The 22,294-nt window shown below is 41.8% G+C and overlaps 1 protein-coding gene across 4 annotated transcripts in view; it reads right to left on the bottom strand.

Annotated features, from left to right (window-relative positions):
- Window positions 1-22,294, bottom strand: part of MACROD2 (mono-ADP ribosylhydrolase 2) — a 1,544,544-nt gene that overhangs the window by 540,633 nt on the left and 981,617 nt on the right. For all 4 annotated transcript variants that reach the window (XM_063125349.1, XM_063125348.1, XM_063125350.1 and 1 more), the window contains one exon: window positions 16,349-16,422. In XM_063125349.1, coding sequence (XP_062981419.1) covers window positions 16,349-16,422 — 74 coding nt within the window. The remainder of the gene's footprint in view (window positions 1-16,348; window positions 16,423-22,294) is intronic.

Here is a 22,294-nt window from a genome sequence, read left to right as displayed (position 1 = left end):
GTAAGAAGAGGGATAGCAAAAACAAATGATTTTGAGGGAATTTGGAATCAGTTCCTAGAATATGTATTATCTAAGGGGAGTGGAAAACCACCTCCAGAAGAATCAATGAGATTTTGGAAACAGGAATAGATCCCGGGGTGGGGGGGTGCACTTTATGTTATGTAATGATGTAAAAATAATCAATAAAAATAATAATAAAAAAGGAAGTGAAAATGTTCCATATGTTTAATGAGTATCTTTATGCCCCAAGCCCACATTTCCCTGATCAACCATTTTCTTAAAATGCCATTCTCCTTTATTCAACCTAGAGTTTTCATTATAAAAACAGACAGAGGTATTCGTTTTTAGAATCTAGTTTTGAAGGGATAGGGGGACAAAAAAACAAAAATCTAGTAATTACTAGGCATGCCTCAATAACACATGCAATTTATCTCTTAAACTAATTGTCAGAGTCATTATCCTGAGTCCTGAAGTGGAGCACTGGATGAAATCCATAAATAAAAGGATGTGTCATTAAGTCGTTCAAATTCATATCATTTGAAATGCTCAGTACTTTGGCCCAGTCCTGCCAGAGCTTATACTTTGTTCCCACTGAGACAACTTAATAGGCTCATTACATTAGCATTCTTGAAAGCAAGAAACTCAAAGCGTTTTAGTTAATTCTCTGCCAGATGCAGGAAACCTGGAATCTTAAAACCTTTAGCTTAAAATAACTTCTTTTCTTAAGGGCCTCGCTGCTTTTTCTTTCACAAACCTTCAAAGACTTTTGCAGCAGTTCCTGACAGAATTTATAGGAATACAATACTATGCCAATTAAATAAAGTCAACTGACTGCTAATATTATGTCTCCAAAATGTCTTCATTATTAATAGAAAGCCCTGTTGTGAGGCAACATGCCAGAGGAATAAATGAAACAGAAAAGTGACCCAGTTTTGCTAATTCTTGCACTTGTCCGACATTTTCCAATTGAATAAAATGAGGCGGCCTCCACATTGTGTAAGCATATCAAAACTGACCCATATTAATGACTTTAAAAAAAAACCTTTAAGGGCTGCCAAGCGGTAAAACCATGTTCTTGATACACGTTTATACACAGCTCGCATTTCAAAAATTGTAAATCATGTGTCACTCCACTCATTAACCACAGCACATTCTCTCCCCGTCATCCACACACAAATCTTCTAAGCTTAGGGTGTACCTACATATAGACTAAAATGAAAAAGCTTCCAAGTTTCTGTGGTCTTTTCTAGACTACCATAGTCTCATATTTTCAGTATCTATCTCTATCTGTAAACTGCATCTCCAATATCCTTCTTACTCCATTATCCTATTTTCCATTCATATTTTACTCATCAATCTCAATAGACTGTAAATGTCCTGAGTAAATAGAAACAGTGTTGCTTCTTTGTTCTGTACAATGTGTAACATACTAAACAGAAGCAGCAGCAGTAGTAGTAGCAGCATATAGTGGGGTTTTTTAAGGAGCTAGGGCTTAAGGGGTCCCCAACCATTTTGGGTGAGTGGGCACATTTGGAATATTTATTTATTTATTTATTTATAATGTTTCTATACTGCCCAATAGCTGAAGCTCTCTGGACAGTTCACAATAATTAAAGCCATAGGATAGAATGCAATAAAACATCACAGTGATCCAAATATATGCCCCAACCACAGATGCTGAAGAAGCAGAAGTAGATCACTTCTATGAGGATCTGCAGCACCTACTGGATAATACACCAAAAAGAGATGTTATTTTCGTTACAGCAGACTGGAACGCTAAGGTGGGCAGTCAAATGATATCTGGAATTACAGGTAAGCATGGTCTAGGAGAACAAAATGAAGCGGGACATAGGCTGATAGAATTCTGCCAGGACAACTCACTGTGCATAACAAACACTCTCTTCCAACAACCGAAAAGACAGCTTTATACATGGACTTCACCAGATGGCCGACACCGAAATCAGATTGACTACATCCTTTGCAGCCAAAGGTGGCGGACATCTATACAGACAGTAAAAACAAGACCTGGAGCTGACTGTAATTCAGATCACGAACTTCTTATTGCACAATTTAGAATCAAACTAAAGAGAATAGGGAAGACCCACAGATCAGTCAGATATGAGCTCACTAATATTCCTAATGAATATGCAGTGGAAGTGAAGAATAGATTTAAGGGACTAGATTTAGTAGATAGGGTCCTAGAAGAACTATGGACAGAAGTTAGCAACGTTGTCCAAGAGGTGGCAACAAAAAACGTCCCAAAGAAAAAGAAAACCAAGAAGGCAAGGTGGCTGTCTGCTGAGACACTGGAAGTAGCCCAAGAAAGAAGGAAAGCAAAAGACAACAGTGATAGACGGAGATATGCCCAATTGAATGCAAAATTCCAGAGGTTAGCCAGAAGAGATAAGGAATTATTTTTAAACAAGCAATGCATGGAAGTGGAAGAAGACAATAGAATAGGAAGGACAAGAGACCTCTTCCAGAAAATTAGAAACATCGGAGGTAAATTCCAGGCAAAAATGGGTATGATCAAAAACAAAGATGGCAAGGACCTAACAGAAACAGAAGAGATCAAGAAAAGGTGGCAAGAATATACGGAATATAGGAAGGATAATAATATCGGGGATAGCTCAGACGGTGTGGTCAGTGAGTTAGAGCCAGACATCCTGAAGAGTGAGGTTGAATGGGCCTTAAGAAGCATTGCTAATAACAAGGCAGCAGGAGACGACAGTATCCCAGCTGAACTGATTAAAATATTGCAAGATGATGCTGTCAAGGTGATGCATGCCATATGCCAGCAAATTTGGAAAACACAAGAATGGCCATCAGACTGGAAAAAATCAACTTATATCCCCATACCAAAAGAATACACTATACACTATACACTATACACTAAAGAATGTTCCAACTATCAGACAGTGGCACTTATTTCACATGCCAGCAAGGTAATGCTCAAGATCCTGCAAGGTAGATTCCAGCAATTCATGGAGCGAGAATTGCCGGATGTACAAGCTGGGTTTAGAAAAGGCAGAGGAACTAGAGACCAAATTGCCAATATCCGCTGGATAATGGAGAAAGCCAGGGAGTTCCAGAAAAACATCTATTTCTGTTTTATTGACTAGTCTAAAGCCTTTGACTGTGTGGATCATAACAAACTGTGGCAAGTTCTTGGTGGTACGGGGATACCAAGTCATCTTGTCTGCCTCCTGAGGAATCTGTATAACGAACAAGTAACAACGGTAAGAACAGACCAAGGCTGGAGTTAAAATTGCAGGAAGAAACATTAACAATCTCAGATATGCAGATGACACCACTTTGATGGCTGAAAGCGAGGAGGAGCTGAGGAGCCTTATGACAAAGGTGAAAGAAGAAAGTGCAAAAGCTGGGTTGCAGTTAAACCTAAAAAAAAACAAGATTATTGCAACCAGCTTGATTGATAACTGGCAAATAGAGGGAGAAAACGTGGAGGCAGTGACAGACTTTGTATTTCTGGGTGCAAAGATTACTGCAGACGCTGACTGCAGCCAAGAAATCAGAAGACATTTACTTCTTGGGAGGAGAGCAATGACAAATCTTGATAAAATAGTTAAGAGCAGAGACACCACACTGACAACAAAGGTCTGCATAGTTAAAGCAATGGTATTCCCCGTAGTAACCTATGGCTGCGAGAGCTGGACCAGAAGGAAAGCTGATCGAAGGAAGATAGATGCTTTTGAACTGTGGTGTTGGAGGAAAATTCTGAGAGTGCCGTGGACTGCAAGAAGATCCAACCAGTCCATACTCCAGGAAATAAAGCCAGACTGCTCACTTGAGGGAATGGTATTAAAGGCAAAACTGAAGTACTTTGGCCACATAATGAGAAGACAGGATACCCTGGAGAAGAGGCTGATGCTAGGGAAAGTGGAAGGCAAAAGGAAGAGGGGCCGACCAAGGACAAGATGGATGGATGATATTCTGGAGGTGACATACTTGGCCTTGGGGGAGCTAGGGGTGGTGTCAGCCGACAGAAAGCTCTGGCATGGGCTGGTCCATAAAATCACGAAGAGTTGGAAACGACTGAACGAATAAACAACAACAATTCAAGTTTAAAAGTTTAAAACTAGAGTATAAAACCAAAATAAAATCTACCAGCAGGGCAAAGGTTTCAAATTTAGTAACATAATTTAAAACAACAGAAACAGAAAGACACAAATGCCTAGGAAAGTCTTCATCTGGTGCTGAAGCCTCTACAAGGAGCTCATTCCACAAAAGGGAGGGCCACAACAGAAAAGGCCCTTTCTTTTTTTAGAGTGTTGTAGACACTCTCATAAAATGGCTGCCATTGGAGGGAGGCTGGACCCTTTTATAAAATGGCTGCTATGGTGTGCTAGTCACAAAACACGCATTGGTCAGAAGACGAACTGTGAGATTAAAAGAAAACTAACTTGCCCAAGAACTTATCATAAGGCAGAGCTGAGGTCTGTGCTCCAAAATTCAAAACCACTGTAAAGACGGCGTTGGAGGGCAGTAGTTTACTTTGCACCTTGCCAGCCTCCCAGTTAAAAAAAATCCTAAGAAATAAAATAAAAATCAGGAGGAGCAAGAAGTCTAGTAGGCCCCATCATCCTGAAAATCACACCCCCTGATCTAAAAGACCCCCTGCCCTCTTAATTTCAGATGTGTGTTTAGCTGACTGAGTGATAAAAGGAAATCATATCACACATTTTCAGATGCATTCTCTTATTATTAGACGCAGAAAGTCTGACTGAAATCAACATCATGTCCTAATGGGATGGGAGGGTTTCTTTCAATTAGTAGTAGAAGAGCATCTCAAAGACATCAGTGAGGCAACCTGTCGTCATTGTCCTTCCCACTGCCTGATGCTGTTTCACCAAGCAGGGACTGGGGTCCTCCTCCCCTCACAGAGGCCATTCCAAACAACAGCCATGTGAGCAGGAGAGCCAGAAGAATTAGCTGTCACTATCACCATCTCTTAAAAGAGGCTTTAATTTTTTTTAATCATATGTATCTTCCCTCCCTCCCATTTATTCACTATGTGTCATATCTTGAATTTAGATTGAAGGCCTGAGAGTAGGGGCTGCCTACTTATCTTTGTAAGGAGACCTTTTTGGCTAAACAGTAGGGCATAAATGTAAATATATAAACAGGCCTCTGCTACATCAGATGTCATCCTTTCCCTCTGGCTTAAACTTCTTTCTCTTTCATCTTCTTTACTACCGTCCCTATGCGGCAGGGTCTTGCTATTTACTGTTTTACTCTGTACAGCACCATGTACACTGATGGTGCTATATAAATAAATAAATAATAATAATAATAATAATAGTCTAAGGGCCTTGCTAGACCCGGACGGATAAGCCGGCAGGGAGGCGGGGCGACGGCGCGCTAACTTTAGCGTGTGCCGCCCAGCCTCCTAGACGGCCGACACGCAGGGACTACGGAAGCCCTGCAGCGTCAGCCATTTATTTTATTTTTAAAGGGGCCACATGCGGCCTGAAGACTCCGGAGAAGGTAGGTGGGGTTTTTTTTAAATTAAGCCCCCCACCCACTGCTGATCCCTCCCCATGGCCCCCTGCCTGCTCGCTCGTCCTCCCCCCATCCGCCATCCCCGATCCCGTCCCGATCTTCTCCCCCCCCTCCCTTGGCAGTCCCGTCCTGATCTTCACCCCCCCTCCCTTGGCAGTCCCGTCCCGATCTTCTCCCCCCCCTCTCCTGGCGAGTCTTGCCTCATCTTTGCCCCCTCCCTTGCCATCGCCGATGTCCGGCTTCCCCCCCTCTCTCCTGGCGGGTCCGGCCTTCCCCCTGCCCCTCTCTCCCCCCCCGGGATCCCCCCCAGGCCGATGGGCACAGCGCTCGTAAGAGCGCTGTGCCCAGTCTGTGGCTTTTCCCGGCTACTCGCGAGTAAGCGAGTAGCCGCAAAAAGCCATGGACCCTGCTAGACGGAAAAGGCGCGCCATAAGCGAATTCGCTTATGGCGCGTTAAGGCAGGCTTCAGTGCAGCCTGGGCCCAGATTCCCCTGTGCGTCATCTGGACGCACAGCAGGGAAACCGGGTCTCAAAGCCTGGTAAGGCCTCGTCTAGCAAGGCCCTAGGCCTATCTTTTTGTAGCAGTAATTGCTGCTGAGTGAATCATTTTCCTCCTACAATTGGTTGGGCCTCAGAAGCCCTTCCTGACACCCAGTGGGAGCCATCACACTGCCAACTGCTCCGGCTATTGGGCGGTATAGAAATGTAATAAATAAATAAATAAATAAATAAACAAACTGTTGAGCGGCACCATTCACACACCTACTTGCAAACGGCTCCTGCAGCACAGATAAGTGATAACATGTGGGCAGCTTTCATTAAGGCCCACATCAGCTAAAACTCAGACTCTTGTGGTGATAGCAGCACTTAGTGCATGAGCAAGATATGAAAAATATGAGTTACAGTGGAGTTCACTTACAATGACACACGGGCATGACATCTACATTACCTCTCGGCAAAAGAGATGGCTAACACTGGGACTACAGAAATGTTCTAGGACTGAGCTTAACAAGCTGTCACAATATTTTACTGCTCTGGGTTATTTGTGCCATTTAAACAATCGTCGGAAGTTCCTTCTTCTGTGTCTTCCCCATCCCTGAATCTAGTTGTCTTCTCTGCTGTGGTGCATTTTACACATTTCTTTGAGATATTGGCAACACAAAAAAGTCAATGGCATGAATAATCTCCTCCCCTCCACCCACCGAACCACCAACTCTTTAAAGGAGACGTGCCAGCTTCACAAAGAAGCCCCACAACTGGCGCAACTAGCGAACTTTGAGGGAAGCCTCCACAACAGCGGAGTATTCTTTTATTTGCCAATGGTGTCCTTTATGATCATGCTGCTGGATAGCGGCTGGGCAATTTTCACTTACACTGAAACTCTCCTGTTTTTCATTACTTTATGTGGTTAAGAGACAATTGCACTGCCAAGTTTTTCACCCCCAAACATTATCCATTTAAACAAACAAGCATCCATGCAAACACACACACACACACACACACACACACACACACACACACACACACACTGTAAGCAAAACCCGAGCTCCGGAATGTCAATTCAGGGTTAATTATTTACTGCTAAGTGGTAAGTGCTCTCAGTTTTTATGAAGTTTGCTAACTCCTTAACAAATATTTTGTTTCAGAACAGAACTGTTTAAACGTATACTTAAAAAATTAAGCCTGGCTTCTGTAGTACTCAGGTCTGTATATAACAGAAACAAGCAAACATTCAGTAGGAACACCCGGAGAAGAGGTCCCACCAAATGAGATGAGTCTAGTGGCTACTAAGGAGAGGACATTTTCAATGTTGGCACCCTGGCTATGAAATGACCTCTCCAGAGAGGCTCACCTGGCACCTACACTGTGGTCTTTCTAGCACCAGGTGAAGACCTTTTAATTTTTCCAGGCTTTTTAGGCCTTTCATTTTAAAAATTAAATTAGTGTGTTTATAGATCTTTGCACTGCTGCTGCCTTTTATCTTGGTTACTACATTGGTTTTATTCCATTTTAAACTTATGGCTTTTATATTATGTCTACTATGTTATTGTATTTTATAGCTTTAAGCTTTGTTGTGTAAATCACCCAGAGAGCTTTGGCTAATGGGCGATATAGAAATGTAATAAATAAATAATATTTTTTAAAATCCAAAAACCTCACAGTCTTCCATTGGAAATAACATGTTTCAACATTTCACTTTTGACTTTTCTCCTTATTCCCTGAAGTGCCCCTTTAATAAAGTTTATGTTCTATCTACTGTGATGTAGTCACAGCTTACGTCAAGACTCCTGCACCTTCAGATGCACATGGCAGTAGGTTCAAAAGCAATTTTAAGTTCCTTAAAAATATCAACCAGGTTTGCCTGTAATTCAAATTCCATCCAAATTTGGATGACAGGATCCATAAAACCTGCCATCTAAATTACCTCCCATCTGCATTGCCTGATTACTTTCGAATTTTACAGAATCGACTCAATGACCAAAGAAAATAGTTTGTCATAATAAATATCATACTGTACATATTAAAATTCTATTCTACTTATTATTCTATGTTTAGTTTCATCTCTGTATCTAAGACAACCATCTCTTGTCCTACCAATTCTCATTTACAGCATTCATAACACCAGCTCTGTCACTTCATATCAAGTGGACAGACATCTTTAACCTTCTCCAGAACATTGTCTAATATCAAATCTATGAAATATTTGACCGCTATCACCTTAGCTATTAAATGTCAGAATCATACATTTCAAACTGTATCTTGAGATGCTGGGATTTGGCAGGAATGAGACCACATTCTTCTTATGAAGGAAGGAATATAAGAGTATACAAGAATCTATAATGATTCCACTCAGGATCAAACTAAGTGTGACACATGGTTATGTGTATCTTTGTCCAGACATTTTTCTTTAAAAATAAATAAAAATACAGCCCCAGGAGTCTGTGAGTTCAAGCAGATGAATGATGAGTGCAAAGAAGAGGCTATTTGGCCATTCCCTACTTGTATTCACCTCCAAAGTGCTTTCCCACTCATGGGTATCCACCACAAGGCTTAGTAGTTTGCCAGTCACATAGAAAGGAGGCAGGGGGCACCAAGAACTCACCAGGACCCCGTGGGGTATCTCTCTCCACTGGGCTTAAGACTGGGAGTGTTTGTGCCTTTACTCTTGTGTAAATGGAGCCTTTACAGCAATGGGGGAACTATTTAATTTCCAGAGCCTCCATCATTGCGCACAATGGAGGCTCTGGACGAGGGTGGATAGCTGCCGGGTGTTCATTGGGCCATGTGGGCGTTTGAAAAGTGAGCCCACAAAAATTCTGTGAGCAGCCAACTGGATCTGGAGGACTAGATGTGGGGGAGTCCACTCCCGGACCCACTCAGGTGCCTGCGACATCCACAGAAACTGGTGTACATAGGCATACTACATCTGATACTAGAGGTAGCACTTGGGCATCAGGACTAGCAGCCATTGATAGCCTTCTCCACCAGGAATTTATCCAAACACTATTATAGCCATCCAAATTGGTGGCCATCACCACATCTGGTGGTAGAATCCCATAGTTTAACTTTGTGCTGTGTTGAAGAAGTACTTAGAATCATAGAATAGCAGAGTTGGAAGGGGCCTACAAGGCCATCGAGTCCAACCCCCTGCTCAATGCAGGAATCCACCCTAAAGCATCCCTGACAGATGGTTGTCCAGCTGCCTCTTGAATGCCTCTAGTGTGGGAGAGCCCACAACCTCCCTAGGTAGCTGATTCCACCGTCGCACTGCTCTAACAGTCAGGAAGTTTTTCCTGATGTCCAGCCGGAATCTGGCTTCCTTTAACTTGAGCCCGTTATTCTGTTTTATCTGTCCTGAATCTCCCACCAATCAACTTCATGGGATGACCCTGGATTCTAGTATGATAAATAAATATATTATTATTAAGATGCCTCTTAATAATGTGCTGCTTTTAATGATGTATTAGTTTTGAATGTTTTAATTTTATGTATTTTATGGTGTTTGCATTTGTGTTGTACCCTACCCCGCCTCGATCCGGAGGGAGAGGGGGGTAACAAATAAATAGATTATGATAATGATGGGAGAGGGAGAAAAATGTCTCCTATCCACATTCTCCACACCACAAATAATTTTATAAACTTCTATCATGTCTCCTTTTACCTTTCTCTGAAAAAGGAGGGTCAAACTTCTTTCGGCCAAATTAAATTTCAGAGAAGCTCTTGAGGGCAGCATTTCAGCATTGTACAGAACTGAGGGCAAATGGGATGGGGCAAAGGGCAAAAAGAACAGGGCCAAACCCAAAGTACCAGCCTATTTTAGCTTAAAGCTCCTATTGCCAGTCCCAAAGTCTTAGGAGAGGCATGCTAGCCTTTTAGAATGGAGACAGGGGTGTGTGTGCAAAAGCTATGAAACCACTTTGCATACTTTGGGACCCAGGTCAAACATTCAATAATTAGTTCAAAATAAGCCCAGCCCCCACTGCAGGGATATTTAGAATGGCATTACAGAATCTGGCACGTCAGTTTCATAAATGTTACAGGATGTATTTGTACAGTAATAATGCAATTAGGCTGACTAAAAATGGCATTTCCACCAGAGGAAAATCATCTGGCAAAACTCTGGCCGACTGGAATGGTTTGAAATAGAACGATATCTAAGATGACTGGGTTGCACAAATTACAGCAATACAATTAGCTTGTGCTACAGCTCTTTCATTACTTCCTCATTTGGACCAAATTAAATACAGAACTATAGGAATAGAAGTGGCACTGTAGGATGTAAGCAGGCTAGTGCAAATAGTCAGACAACCTGATCTTCAGTACTCCTTACAGCAAAATATTTTCTTCATTCTGAAACCTGCATTGCTACAATAGCTGGGCCATTGACACTACGGAAAAAAGCACAACAATGTAATTGTGTACTTTGACTTCAAAAAGATGCTTTATTGTTTCTGGCATTCAAGGAACAGTTTCCTACTCAGCCCTGCAAAATAAGTAACATTGGAAATGCCAATTGTTAGATAACAAATGTAAATAACTAGGAACCCATATAGTGAAGAGCTTTGTTTTAGTGGCACTAATTAGCAATTAGAAAGATTTCAGTCATTATTCATAGTAATACATTAATCACACACAAAGCTTTACAAAGAACTATAGTCTGGCTTCTTGCTCCAGTATCAGAGGCAGTAAGCCTGTATACACCAGTTGCTGGGGAACATGGGTGGCAGGGTGACATTACACCATGGCCTGCTTGTGCATCCCCGGTCAACAGCTGGTTGGCCACTGTGGGAACAGAGTGCTGGACTAGATGGACCTTGGTCTGATCCTGCTTTAGGGCTGTAGGCATGAGGTGAGACCCACTAGGACAGCATCATCTGGGAGTCTGTCTACACCAGTCATTTATCCTGGGATCGTCCCGGGATCATCCTTGTGCATCCAAATGACACACAGGGGATCCAGGGAGCAGGCAGGGATGATCCCTCCATTTTCCTGGGATAATCCTTAGGTGTAGAAATGGCCTAAGTGTAGGAAGAGGGGTGTAATTTCAGAACTACGATCCTGCAATCGCTCCCCACCCAACTTTCTTGGCAGCAATGGTAACTCCCAGATGAAAGCTGGCTGGCTAGGTCCAAGAAACAATACACATGAACCAAGGATGCATCTCACAGGTTATGGGGCTGAAATACCCAGGCAGCAGGTAGTAGCTGAAAGTTCAAAGAGCTGGGACAATCATTGCACCAGAAACTGTGTAAGTGCTGGATACAGAGGTGGGCCATCTCCCCTTATGCTTTAACACATTTATTAGACTTGATGTTGCCATTACCTAAAAGTGTGTTGGCCAAAGATGTAGCTCCTAGACAGCTATGCATCTGCCCAAGCAAGTCAATGTTGTGGTCTTCTTGGATCAGAAGGTAAATTGTGGCAAGGGTGTGTGTGTGGATCAGATAATCCCAGGTTTCTTAGGAAGCACTGAGCTCTAATTCCATTATTTTCACCACTGACCCGGAAAGAGCAGCCTGGTGCTGTAGGCCCTTCCTTTCAGGGCTCTGGCACAGCTGAGTGGAGGGGAAAAGTGCAAGGTGCCTTTGCTATTTATATAGTTCAGCAATGAGTTGTGTAGTTATCCTCCAAGCAGGGCTCATTGAATCCTGACAGACATGAGCCAATGGAAACACTTAACCTCCTGAGGGAGTATCTTGCATCCTTTTGTCTTTTAATAGATATGTCATAATTTAAGAAGTGGAAAAAAGATTAGTGAATGAAGGTAGGCTCCAGATGAAGACCTCGTATGGGAAACCAATTCCCTAGGTGGCCTCTTTATCATTCGTGAATATGATTTGTCTGGTGAGATGGTATTTAGGTTTAGCCTTTGGGGAGAACATGAATTCTCTCTGAAGGCAGCCCGGGAGGAGTGGCATCATGTGCGCAAATCATTTTATTTTTGTGTAAAGTTGAAAAGCATCTTTCCCCCATTGTTGACTTAAGCTAGATGACAGTAGGAGGCTGGCTGATTTTCACTTCAATCAGCAGCCTGTGACTATTACCTTAATTAGAATATAGAAATGGAAATCTCCTGATTTTGAGCTACCCAACAGACTGTTGTTTTAAAAAGGGAATGCAGTGCTGCTACTTTAGTGAGCCTTACATGATTTTGCATTGGGCAACATTGCCATTATGAAGGAGAGAGAGGGAGAGATTGTAGTTAAACCTTTATTTCTAATTATGCAAACATATAGCCCAACTGGCTTGCTAAGCCAAAACAGTAATCTCTCATGCTTTCTAAACATTTCATCTAGAATACTTACCTTGAGACTATTTAATAAATTTTGCTAAAGTAAGAGCATGCAGGCAGCAAAGACAAGAGTCCCTGCTGACAGATGAAATATGAATGAAATTTCAAGTTCAACTGAAAGGATATCTCAGTTCATGAGCATTCCCTAAGTGCCCAAACCATAAGACCTGCAATAAATGTACAAAAAAGCCAAGTTCATTTTATAAAGTTCCTCTCTCTCGTTGTTGTGAATCACAGAGTTGGGAGGGACTTCAGAGATCATCTAGGCTCTGCACTGGCTACAGCATCCCTGACAGATAGCCGTCTAGCCTCTGCTTAAATAACTCCAGTGAAGGTGCTCCCCCTCAAGCCCATCTGATCCATTGCTGAGCAACTCTTACTGCTAATAAGTTTCTCCTGATATTTAGCCTAATCTTTCCTTGCTATTTCCACCCATTGCCTCTTATCCTGCCCTCTGGAACAAGAACAAGACTGCTCTGTTTTGGGCATGACAGCCTTTCAGATACTTGAAGACTACTTTTGTGTCTCTCCCTGAATCTTCTCTCAGTTCTTTCAACTGTTCCTCTTAGGACTTGGAATGCCAGACTAGATGGAACCTTGGTCTAATCTAGCAGGGCTCTTCTTATGTTCTTAAGAAGATGTTCTTCTTATGTTCTTATCTTCTTAAGTTCTTAATGGGGAGCTGTAGGGGGTAGGAGGAGAAGTGAACATCCATTGCAAACAACACGCTAAGCCACGGTGGTTATGCATGTTGAGCTAAACATTATGACTTAGCGTGTCATGTGAACCATTCCTAACCATGGTGGCTACATAACCATGGTTTAAAAATGCCAACTAACCATTTGCTGCAAAATGGCTTAGCAAGTTGTCTGAAGATTATGTAAGACTCGAGGATAAGTTAGAGTGATGTCTTATACAGTTCTTAGGGCACCAATGGTGCTAAATAAGCATTAAACAGAAATAGGAGCCTAGAAAATAAGACCAGCGAAGGGTAATATTATGAGCCAAGAAAAAAGGTAAGCTAAATAAAATCTCACTTGGGTGGCTGAACCATACAAGTTATAAGATTTCTTGCTAGGAGTGGGGGAAGCTCTAGTTAGAGCCAGAGCAGCTAATTTCATCAGGTCCTTGTCATCACTGCCAAGATCACGCCATTGGCAGAAGGTCTTTTTCACAGAATGCAACTATCAACTGGGAGCAACAAAAAAACTTTTAAGCACAGGAAAATTCAACCATCTCTACCAAGAAAACGAACACTGGAGCCAGCAGCCAGAAGTGCCCCTTCCTTTGTAATATTATAAAGAGCAAATAAGCAACAGTCTTTCTGACCTTATCACTGAAAACAGCATTCAATCCTCTCAAGGGGCTTAATATACCTTTCTTAAATGAATCCCTACAGGATAATTTCCTGTAGGTTGGAACCCAATTGTATTCTGTGGTCTGAAGGATTCTATTAAACCTTCAGAGTATTTTGTACAATGTGAAAATGTAGTTTACCAAAGAGATAACCAAGGAGGCGGCAGTGAATTAGTCTAGGATTGCTGACGATTGCCATTCTTGAGGAACTCAATGCAAAGGATTTCTATACTTACAATATGCTGCCATTTACTAACTTCCAAACTCGATTTCCCCTCTAGCTGCAAGTCAGCAGACTTTAGTTTAAAACATGGGCCACAAATTAGTTCCACCAAGGGCTGTATTTCAAGACCAGACGAGAGCAATTCGTAAAGAACAACTAAATACAAATCATTATTTACTCTGTGGCTTTCCCCTGGGAGTCTGGTATAGCTGGGGGTTTACCTCCTGCATGAATCGTTTCCGCCATGCTAAGTTCTGCATTTAGCTTGTCGTAACTTTCATGATCTATCTCTACAAGCGATGCTTTGTAACAACCCTGCAAAGATGCTTGCTCATTTGTATTGACTATTCAATGCTACATGCTAAATACATTTTCTTGAAGACCTAGCACTGATATCAATAGAATATATTTCCAAGTAAATGCATTTAGGATTACAGCCTTATGTCTAGTTTTGAAATCTTGATGCACCTTGAGGGGAAAGATAAACCAAAGCAGTTATTCTGAAAACAGTGATGCATGTGTTGAAGCATTGCTATAAGTCTATAGCGGTTCTCATCCTACCACGTATGCAAAGAATTGTACAAGTTCTTGCTTAAGTGAAATAACAACGCTGGATTTAGTTTTTTTTATCCTATGCAACACTTCAGTGGCAACATGGTACTCCTACTTTTATTTTTATTTTTATTTTAAATAATAACATTTATTACTGGGATCCCTTCAAAGCAATGTGGGGGCCACCAGTTGTTCCCATCTTCTTTTCCTATAAATGCCTCTGGGTTGCATGTGGGGCTCAGAGACATTTTTAGGAAATGAAGATGGCAGGTGTCTGCAGCCCAATGCTTTCATCTTCAGCGCACCCATTTTGTGGTGGTGCCCAGGAAAGTTCAAATGTCAAATGTGCCCATTGGCCCCAAAAGGTTGCCTATTCCTGCTCTAATGCAAAGTATGGACTAGCCCATATATGAGTGGAGGACCCCTTCCATATGCAGACGTGCCTATTTGGATTAAAGAACATAAGAAGTGCCCTGATGCTGGATCAGACCAAGGGTCCATCTAGTCCAGCACTCTGTTCGCACAGTGGCCAGGGATGAACAAGTAGGACATGGTGCAACAGCACCCTCCTGCCCATGTTCCCTACAACTGGTGCACACAGGCTTATTGCCTCGAATACCCACTACTCTGTTCTGCTCTATCCGTGACAAATCAAATCTCTCTCAAGTCCTACAAACAAACATGTGAAATGCTGTCTGTAATTGTGAGAATGATTCCCATTCCTCATTTTCATCCATTTCTTTGTATGCCATTTTCTGCAAGACTATGCCCAAAGTGTCTTATAACCACAGCAATAAATATAACAGTTTAAACAATGTAACAATAAGAATTATAACTACCCATTGTGCCTGTAACGAAAATGCATAATAAAAATATCAATCATTCCATGCGACACTGAATTAAACAAATAAACTGACCTAATTCCACATTTTAGAACTAAACAAGAGAAAAATGATTAAAAATCAGTATTCTCTTTAATTTTACTAAGCAACCATTGCTAATTCAAACAAGCAGAATTAAAAGCCCTGAATAATTTCAATGGTGACAAAACCTGCCAGTGATCTTATATTTAAATTATCATGATTATTTTAGTTATTCTCTCATCTTCCTTCCATCCATTCCTCCAGTTTAACAGTGCCCACTTGTCAGAGCGGTTAGAACAGAAAGACAAAAAGACACCAAGGTTATACTGGAGTGTTTCATGAAAGTTTGGCTCATTTTTTCCTCCCAAGGAAAATAATCAGAAGTGGAAGCTACAATTGTTGAGATGCTGCAGTAGATAGCAAATAGATTTAACAAAGCCCCTTACTGATAAAATACTGACATAAAACATTTGAGAAGCCTATCTATTAATATGTGTATTTGTGGGATTTTCTTTTTTAAAAAATGCTTTAAATGTATAGTTTTGCTTGTTTAAACTGCTGTGCCTTGCTGTCGGTTCCATTTGCGGCAGAACATCATGGTATATAAACATTTTAAAATAAACCAGGATTCTATCTGTAAATAAGTTTATTAACACCTTATAAACACCTACTATCTTTGGTGGCTTAGCATTAAACATAACACTCAATACGCAGCATCAAAACAGATCCCAGGACATGGGGAGACCAGTTCAAAGTATCACAGATCTGTGTTCTCCATATCCCAACGACAGTTTGCCATGAAGTTCAGAACTACTAAATCCCACATTGTATATATGACAAAACAGTTTTCAAGCAACAGAACACTTTTAAAAATATGGACATTTGGCTACAATCTGCTTATATACACATATTCCAGCAACATCGGGATATATTTTATACTATCTCCACATTTCATAAATAAGTATTCCTTTTCTTTCTCCCGGTTCCCCAGCAAAGAAGCAGCAAACCTCAACATTAAGGTTTTGTGTATAGCCATACCTCGTGAAAATTCTTGCTTAACCATTCCTTGATTGTAGTAAGTGCAATGATTGCAGCTGGCTCATTTGGAAAACCTAAGCAAATAAAGAAGCAGAAAGAAGAAACGGTTTTGTGTATGTATGCATTTAAATATCTTTTAACATAACAGTGTGACATGGTGTACGTATTTTATGCATATAGTTCAACTCAGAATAGGTAGTTTTTCTTAATTTAGGCGTAAACCATAACTCTGGCCAGATCTACACCAAGCAGGATAGTACACTATGAAAGTGGTATGAAAGTGGTATATAAGAAGCAGGAGCCACACCAAGCACCAAGAAAATGGTTTGAAAGTGGTACATGGTCTGTGTCAATGGGCCCCAACGGTTGTCAGTGCACTTCAATACCGCTATAAAGCAGTAGTGTGGCTCCTGCCTCTTATATACTGCTTTCATACCGCTTTCATAGTGCTATATCCTGCTTGGTATAGATCTAGCCTAAGTTGGTAAGTGAGTTGACCATTTGCGTGCTCTTTAGACACCAAGTTTATAAAAACTGAACTTTAACAGTCTTTGTTGAAAAGTCAGTTAAAGCTGCAATCTCATACACCGGGGGTAGGCAAAGTGGCAGTCATAAGTACCAGTGTGTCCCCACACACCTTTCTAAAAGGTACCACTTTCTGTTTACACTGAAAAGTGCAAGTTCAAAGGAGTTGTTTAGTGTGTTGAGGCTCAGATCCCCCCTCTGGATTGTACTTAATCTTTGGGGCAGGTTGTGTGCCCTTTGTGACTAGCCACACCTCCTATGGCAGCCATTTTGTGGTAGTGCCCACAACAGTTTCTCCAACTGACAAATATGCCCACAGCCTCCAAAAGTTGCCTGTCCCTACTATACACACTTACCTTTAAGTAAGAACCACTGAAGTTTGAATCAGATCAGTTTATCCCTTGATATTAAGGAATTGTTTAAATGGAAATTTAAAAAAATGCTTACATCTGCATAAGTTTAAAAGATAAAGAGAACAAAAATGGCACAGTGATAGCTCTTAAGGAGGGCTTTGAATCAGATTGGTTCATCCCTTGACTTTTTAGGATTTGTTTAATTTTCCCTCTTAAACCCTTTTCTTTATAGTCCACCAGTGCGAAGGATCACTTTTCCTTTCCTTTGATCATGTAAAGCTATGCATCTCCAAGTTCATAAACTACAGATCTGCTGGTTCCCCTACTTAAGACTAAATCCCAATGATTTCAAATGCATTTAAATCCAAATCATACTAAAACCAGAAGCATGCTTACCTTTGAGTAAACCTCATTGAACAGAGACTTACTTCTGAGTAAACACATTTAGAACTAACTTTTAATAGTGTGGTCACTCAGAAGCTTTTTTTTAAAGTCTAAAACAGCAAATTTGAAAGAAGTGCTCTGCAACCCTAGGCTGACTTCTGAGGTTTTACTTCTGATTACATAGGAGAGGGAGGAGTGCATTTATTTCACAGGGAGGGGAAATAATCCAGACTTTCCCCGCTCCAAAAAGAAACAAAACATGGAGGGAAAGAGGCGAAACGAGTGCAGGACATGGATGATGTCATGTGCTGCAAAACTGCATACCAGGCATAGTGAGAGTGCGATAAATCGCTGGTGTGATGGAACTCAAAATACTCATATTGTTTTTTTATTCAAAGACAAGGAAGCTGTTTATAAAAAGCTAAAAAAGAGAGAGAGCCAACAGTCTCGATCCTCCCAGAGTGCAGGACACGGAATAATGGGCTCAAGTTAAAGGAAGCCAGATTCCAGCTGGACATCAGGAAAAACATCCTGTTAGAGCAGTACAACAATGGAATCAGTTACCTAGGGAGGTTGTGGGCTCTCCCACACTAGAGGCCTTCAAGAGGCAGCTGGACAACCATCTGTCAGGGATGCTTTAGGGTGGATTCCTGCATTGAGCAGGGGGTTGGACTCGATGGCCTTGTAGGCCCCTTCCAACTCTGCTATTCTATGATTCTATGATTCAATAAGAGAAAAACAAAGACAGGTAGATCACAGAATCATAGAATAGTAGAGCTGGAAGGGGCCTATAAGGCCATTGAGTCCAACCCCTCACTCAATTCAGGAATCCACCTTAAAGCATACCTTACTAGGGTGACCATATGAAAAGGAGGACAGGGCTCCTGTATCTTTAACAGTTGCATAGAAAAGGGAATTTCAGCAGGTGTCATTTGTATATATGGGGATCCTGATGAAATTCTGTCTTCATCACAACAGTTAAAGCTGCAGGAGCTATACTAGAATGACCAGATTTAAAAGATCTGCAGCTTTAACTGTTGTGATGAAGAGGAATTTCCCCCAGGTTCTCCATATATACAAATGACACCTGCTGAAATTTCCTTTTCAATAAAGTGTTAAAGATACAGGAACCCTGTCCTCCTTTTCATATGATCACCCTATACCTGATAGATGGCTGTCCAGCTGCCTCTTGAATGCCTCTAGTGTGGGAGAGCCCACAACCTCCCTAGGTAACTGGTTCTATTGTCGTACTGCTCTAACAGTCAGGAAGTTTTTCCTGTTGTCCAGCCAGAATCTAGCTTCCTGTAACTTCCTGGATCTGGAATTTTTGTAATCATGTTACACTCAACAAGGCTTTTCAATAAAAATCAATATTGAAATATTTTAGGGATAGAAACAGGGTTTTTGGAGACATTGATATGTGGCTGGCCTTAGAAAATCTGATGATCTGGAAGACAATTAAATGCTGCCTTGCAATCCCCCAGCTCCCCCCAGGTCCTACACATTTTCAAGCATGAGAAGGATAACAGCCTCATCCTACTACACATGGACATGACTTCCCATTTCTTCAATGGCAGCTGTGCTGTTTGGGAGAATGGCTCAAGTGCCTCTCGAAGGAGCTTTCAGTAGGCCTGTCTTTCAAAGGCTTTGAAGGTGGTGCCATTGTGAGAGTTTTGGATTCTGGGACCACGGGCTACGCTACTTGGAACATGGACTGCTGGCAAGGGATGGGTTGCACCTCACAAGGGCTGGAAAGAATGAGTTCGGCCACAGCATGAAGAACTTGATCAGGAGGGCTTTAAACTGAATCTTACGGGGGGCGGGAGACGTAAATTTCGAGGCAACAATGGATGAAGGCCAAGGCACCACAGTACAGAGAACAGCTCCAATAGTGTCCCAAAATAGTGTCTGCAACAATGTAGGAACAAAGCCAAACTATAAAAAACATGGTCTTCGATGTCTATATGCTAATGCCCAGAGCATGGGAAACAAACAGAATGAACTTGAACTCTTATTACATGAAGGCAAATACGACTTGATAGGTATAACTGAAATTTGGTGGGATGACTCCCATGACTGGAATATAGCAATTGAAGGAAATAACTTGTTTTAAAAGAACAGAAGAAATAGAAAGGGAGGTGGAGTTGCAGTATATGTTAAAAATACCTATCCCTGCACAGAAATACAGGCGGATGAGACTGGGAACCCAGTCGAGAGCGTCTGGATTAAAATAAATGGGGCTAGGAATAAAAGAATATGATAATCGGAGTCTACTACCGAACACCCAATCAAGGAGAAGACAAGAACGAAACTTTTGAGAAACAAATTGCCAGTGTTTCAAGGAAGTGTGATGTAGTAGTGATGGGGGACTTCAATTACCCTGATATCTGTTGGGAGACCATTACTGCCAAAAGCGGCCCTTCCAAGAAATTCCTGACAGGTATGGGTGATAACTTTCTCCTACAGAAAGTGGAGGAAGGAACTAGAGGATCGGAAATCCTTGACTTGTTATTGACCAATAGGGATGACTTAGTGGATAAAGTGGCAGTTACGAGAACTCTGGGGGAAAGTGACCACGTCATACTTGAATTCTTGATTATGAAGGAGACAAAAGTCGAGCGTAGCCATACACGTACTCTGGATTTTAGGAAAGCTGATTTTAATAAACTCAGAACTATAATAAGTAAGGTCCCGTGGCAAGGGAGCCTAATGAGAAAAGGAGTGCAGGATGGGTGGGAGTATTTAAAAAATGAAATTTTAAAGGCACGGTTACAAACAATTCCAACAAGGAGAAAAGATAGAAGACAACAGAGGAAACCAATGTGTCTCCACAAAAAGCTTAGAGATGACCTGAAAACAAAAAGAGATACATATAGATAGTGGAAGGAAGGCCAGGCTACAAAAGAAGAGTACAGACAAGTGGCACAGAAGTGCCGAAATGGCGTCAGGAAGGCTAAAGCTGTGAATGAGCTGAGATTAGCGAGGGATGCTAAAAGCAATAAAAAGGCTTTCTTCAGATACGTGAGTAGTAAAAGACAGAGGAAAGAAATGGTGGTTCAACTGCTTAATGAGGATGGCAAATTGATAACAGACGACAAAGAAAAGGCTGAAGTGCTCAATTCCTACTTTGCCTCGGTCTTCTCCCAAAAGCGGGTCTATGACCCCCCTGGAAAAAGTGAAGCAGAAGTTGAGGGGGCAGGATTGCAGTTTGAGATTGATAAACAAATGGTCAAAGAACACCTAGTTTCCTTGAATGAGTTTAAATCTCCAGGGCCCGATGAACTGCATCCTAGAGTAATGAAGGAGCTAGCAGAAGAACTCTCAGAACCTTTGTCTATTATCTTTGCAAAATCATGGAAGACGGATGAGGTGCCGGACGACTGGAGGAGGGCTAATGTTGTCCCTATCTTCAAAAAGGGCAAAAAGGAGGAACCTGGGAACTACAGACCAGTCAGTCTGACATCCATCCCTGGGAAAATTTTGGAGCAGATTATAAAGAAGTCAATCTGTAAACACCTTGAAATCAATGCAGTGATTACTAGAACCCAACATAGATTTGTCAAGAACAAATCCTGTCAGACTAATTTGATCTCATTTTTTGATAGTATAACCTCCCTTGTGGACTGTGGGAATGCTGTGGACGTTATATATCTTGACTTCAGCAAAGCTTTTGACAAAGTACCACATGACATTCTGATTAACAAACTAGCTAAAAGTGGGCTAGATGGAACAACTATTAGGTGGATTCACAGTTGGCTACAGAATCAGACTCAAAGAGTACTTATCAATGGAACCTTCTCAAACTGGGGAGAGGCAACGAGTGGGGTGCCGCAGGGCTCAGTCCTGGGCCCAGTGCTCTTCAACATTTTTATTAATGATTTGGATGAGGAGGTGCAGGGAACGCTGATCAAATTTGCAGATGACACAAAATTGGGTGGGATAGCTAATACCCTGGAAGACAGAAACAAACTTCAAAGTGATCTTGATAGGCTAGAGTGCTGGGCTGAAAACAACAGAATATTGTTATAATAGGGATAAATGTCAAGTTCTACATTTAGGGAATAGAAACCAAATGCACAGTTACAAGATGGGGGACACTTGGCTCAGCAATACTACAAACGAGAAAGATCTTGGAATTGTTGTAGATCACAAGCTGAATATGAGCCAACAGTTGCGATATGGCTGCAAGAAAGGCCAATGCTATTTTGGGCTGCATTAATAGAAGTATAGCTTCCAAATCACGTGAGGTACTGGTTCCTCTCTATTCGGCCCTGGTTAGGCCTCATCTAGAGTATTGTGTCCAGTTCTGGGCTCCACAATTCAAGAAGGATGCAGACAAGCTGGAGCGTGTTCAGAAGAGGGCAACCAGGATGATCAGGGGTCTAGAAACAAAGCCCTATGAAGAGAGACTGAAAGAACTGGGCATGTTTAGCCTGGAGAAGAGAAGACTGAGGGGAGACATGATAGCACTCTTCAAATACTTAAAAGGTTGTCACACAGAGGAGGACCAGGGTCTCTTCTCAATCCTCCCAGAGTGCAGGACACGGAATAACGGGCTCAAGTTAAAGGAAGCCAGATTCCGGCTGGACATCAGGAAAAACTTCCTGACTGTTAGAGCAGTGCGACTGTGGAATCAGTTACCTAGGGAGGTTGTGGGCTCTCCCACACTAGAGGCCTTCAAGAG

The sequence above is a fragment of the Elgaria multicarinata genome, chromosome 4, assembly GCF_023053635.1.
Source record: "Elgaria multicarinata webbii isolate HBS135686 ecotype San Diego chromosome 4, rElgMul1.1.pri, whole genome shotgun sequence".
NCBI classification, from domain to species: domain Eukaryota; kingdom Metazoa; phylum Chordata; class Lepidosauria; order Squamata; family Anguidae; genus Elgaria; species Elgaria multicarinata.
The sequence above is the reverse complement of the archived record's forward strand: the minus strand, read 5'-3'. Positions and strand labels throughout refer to the sequence as shown.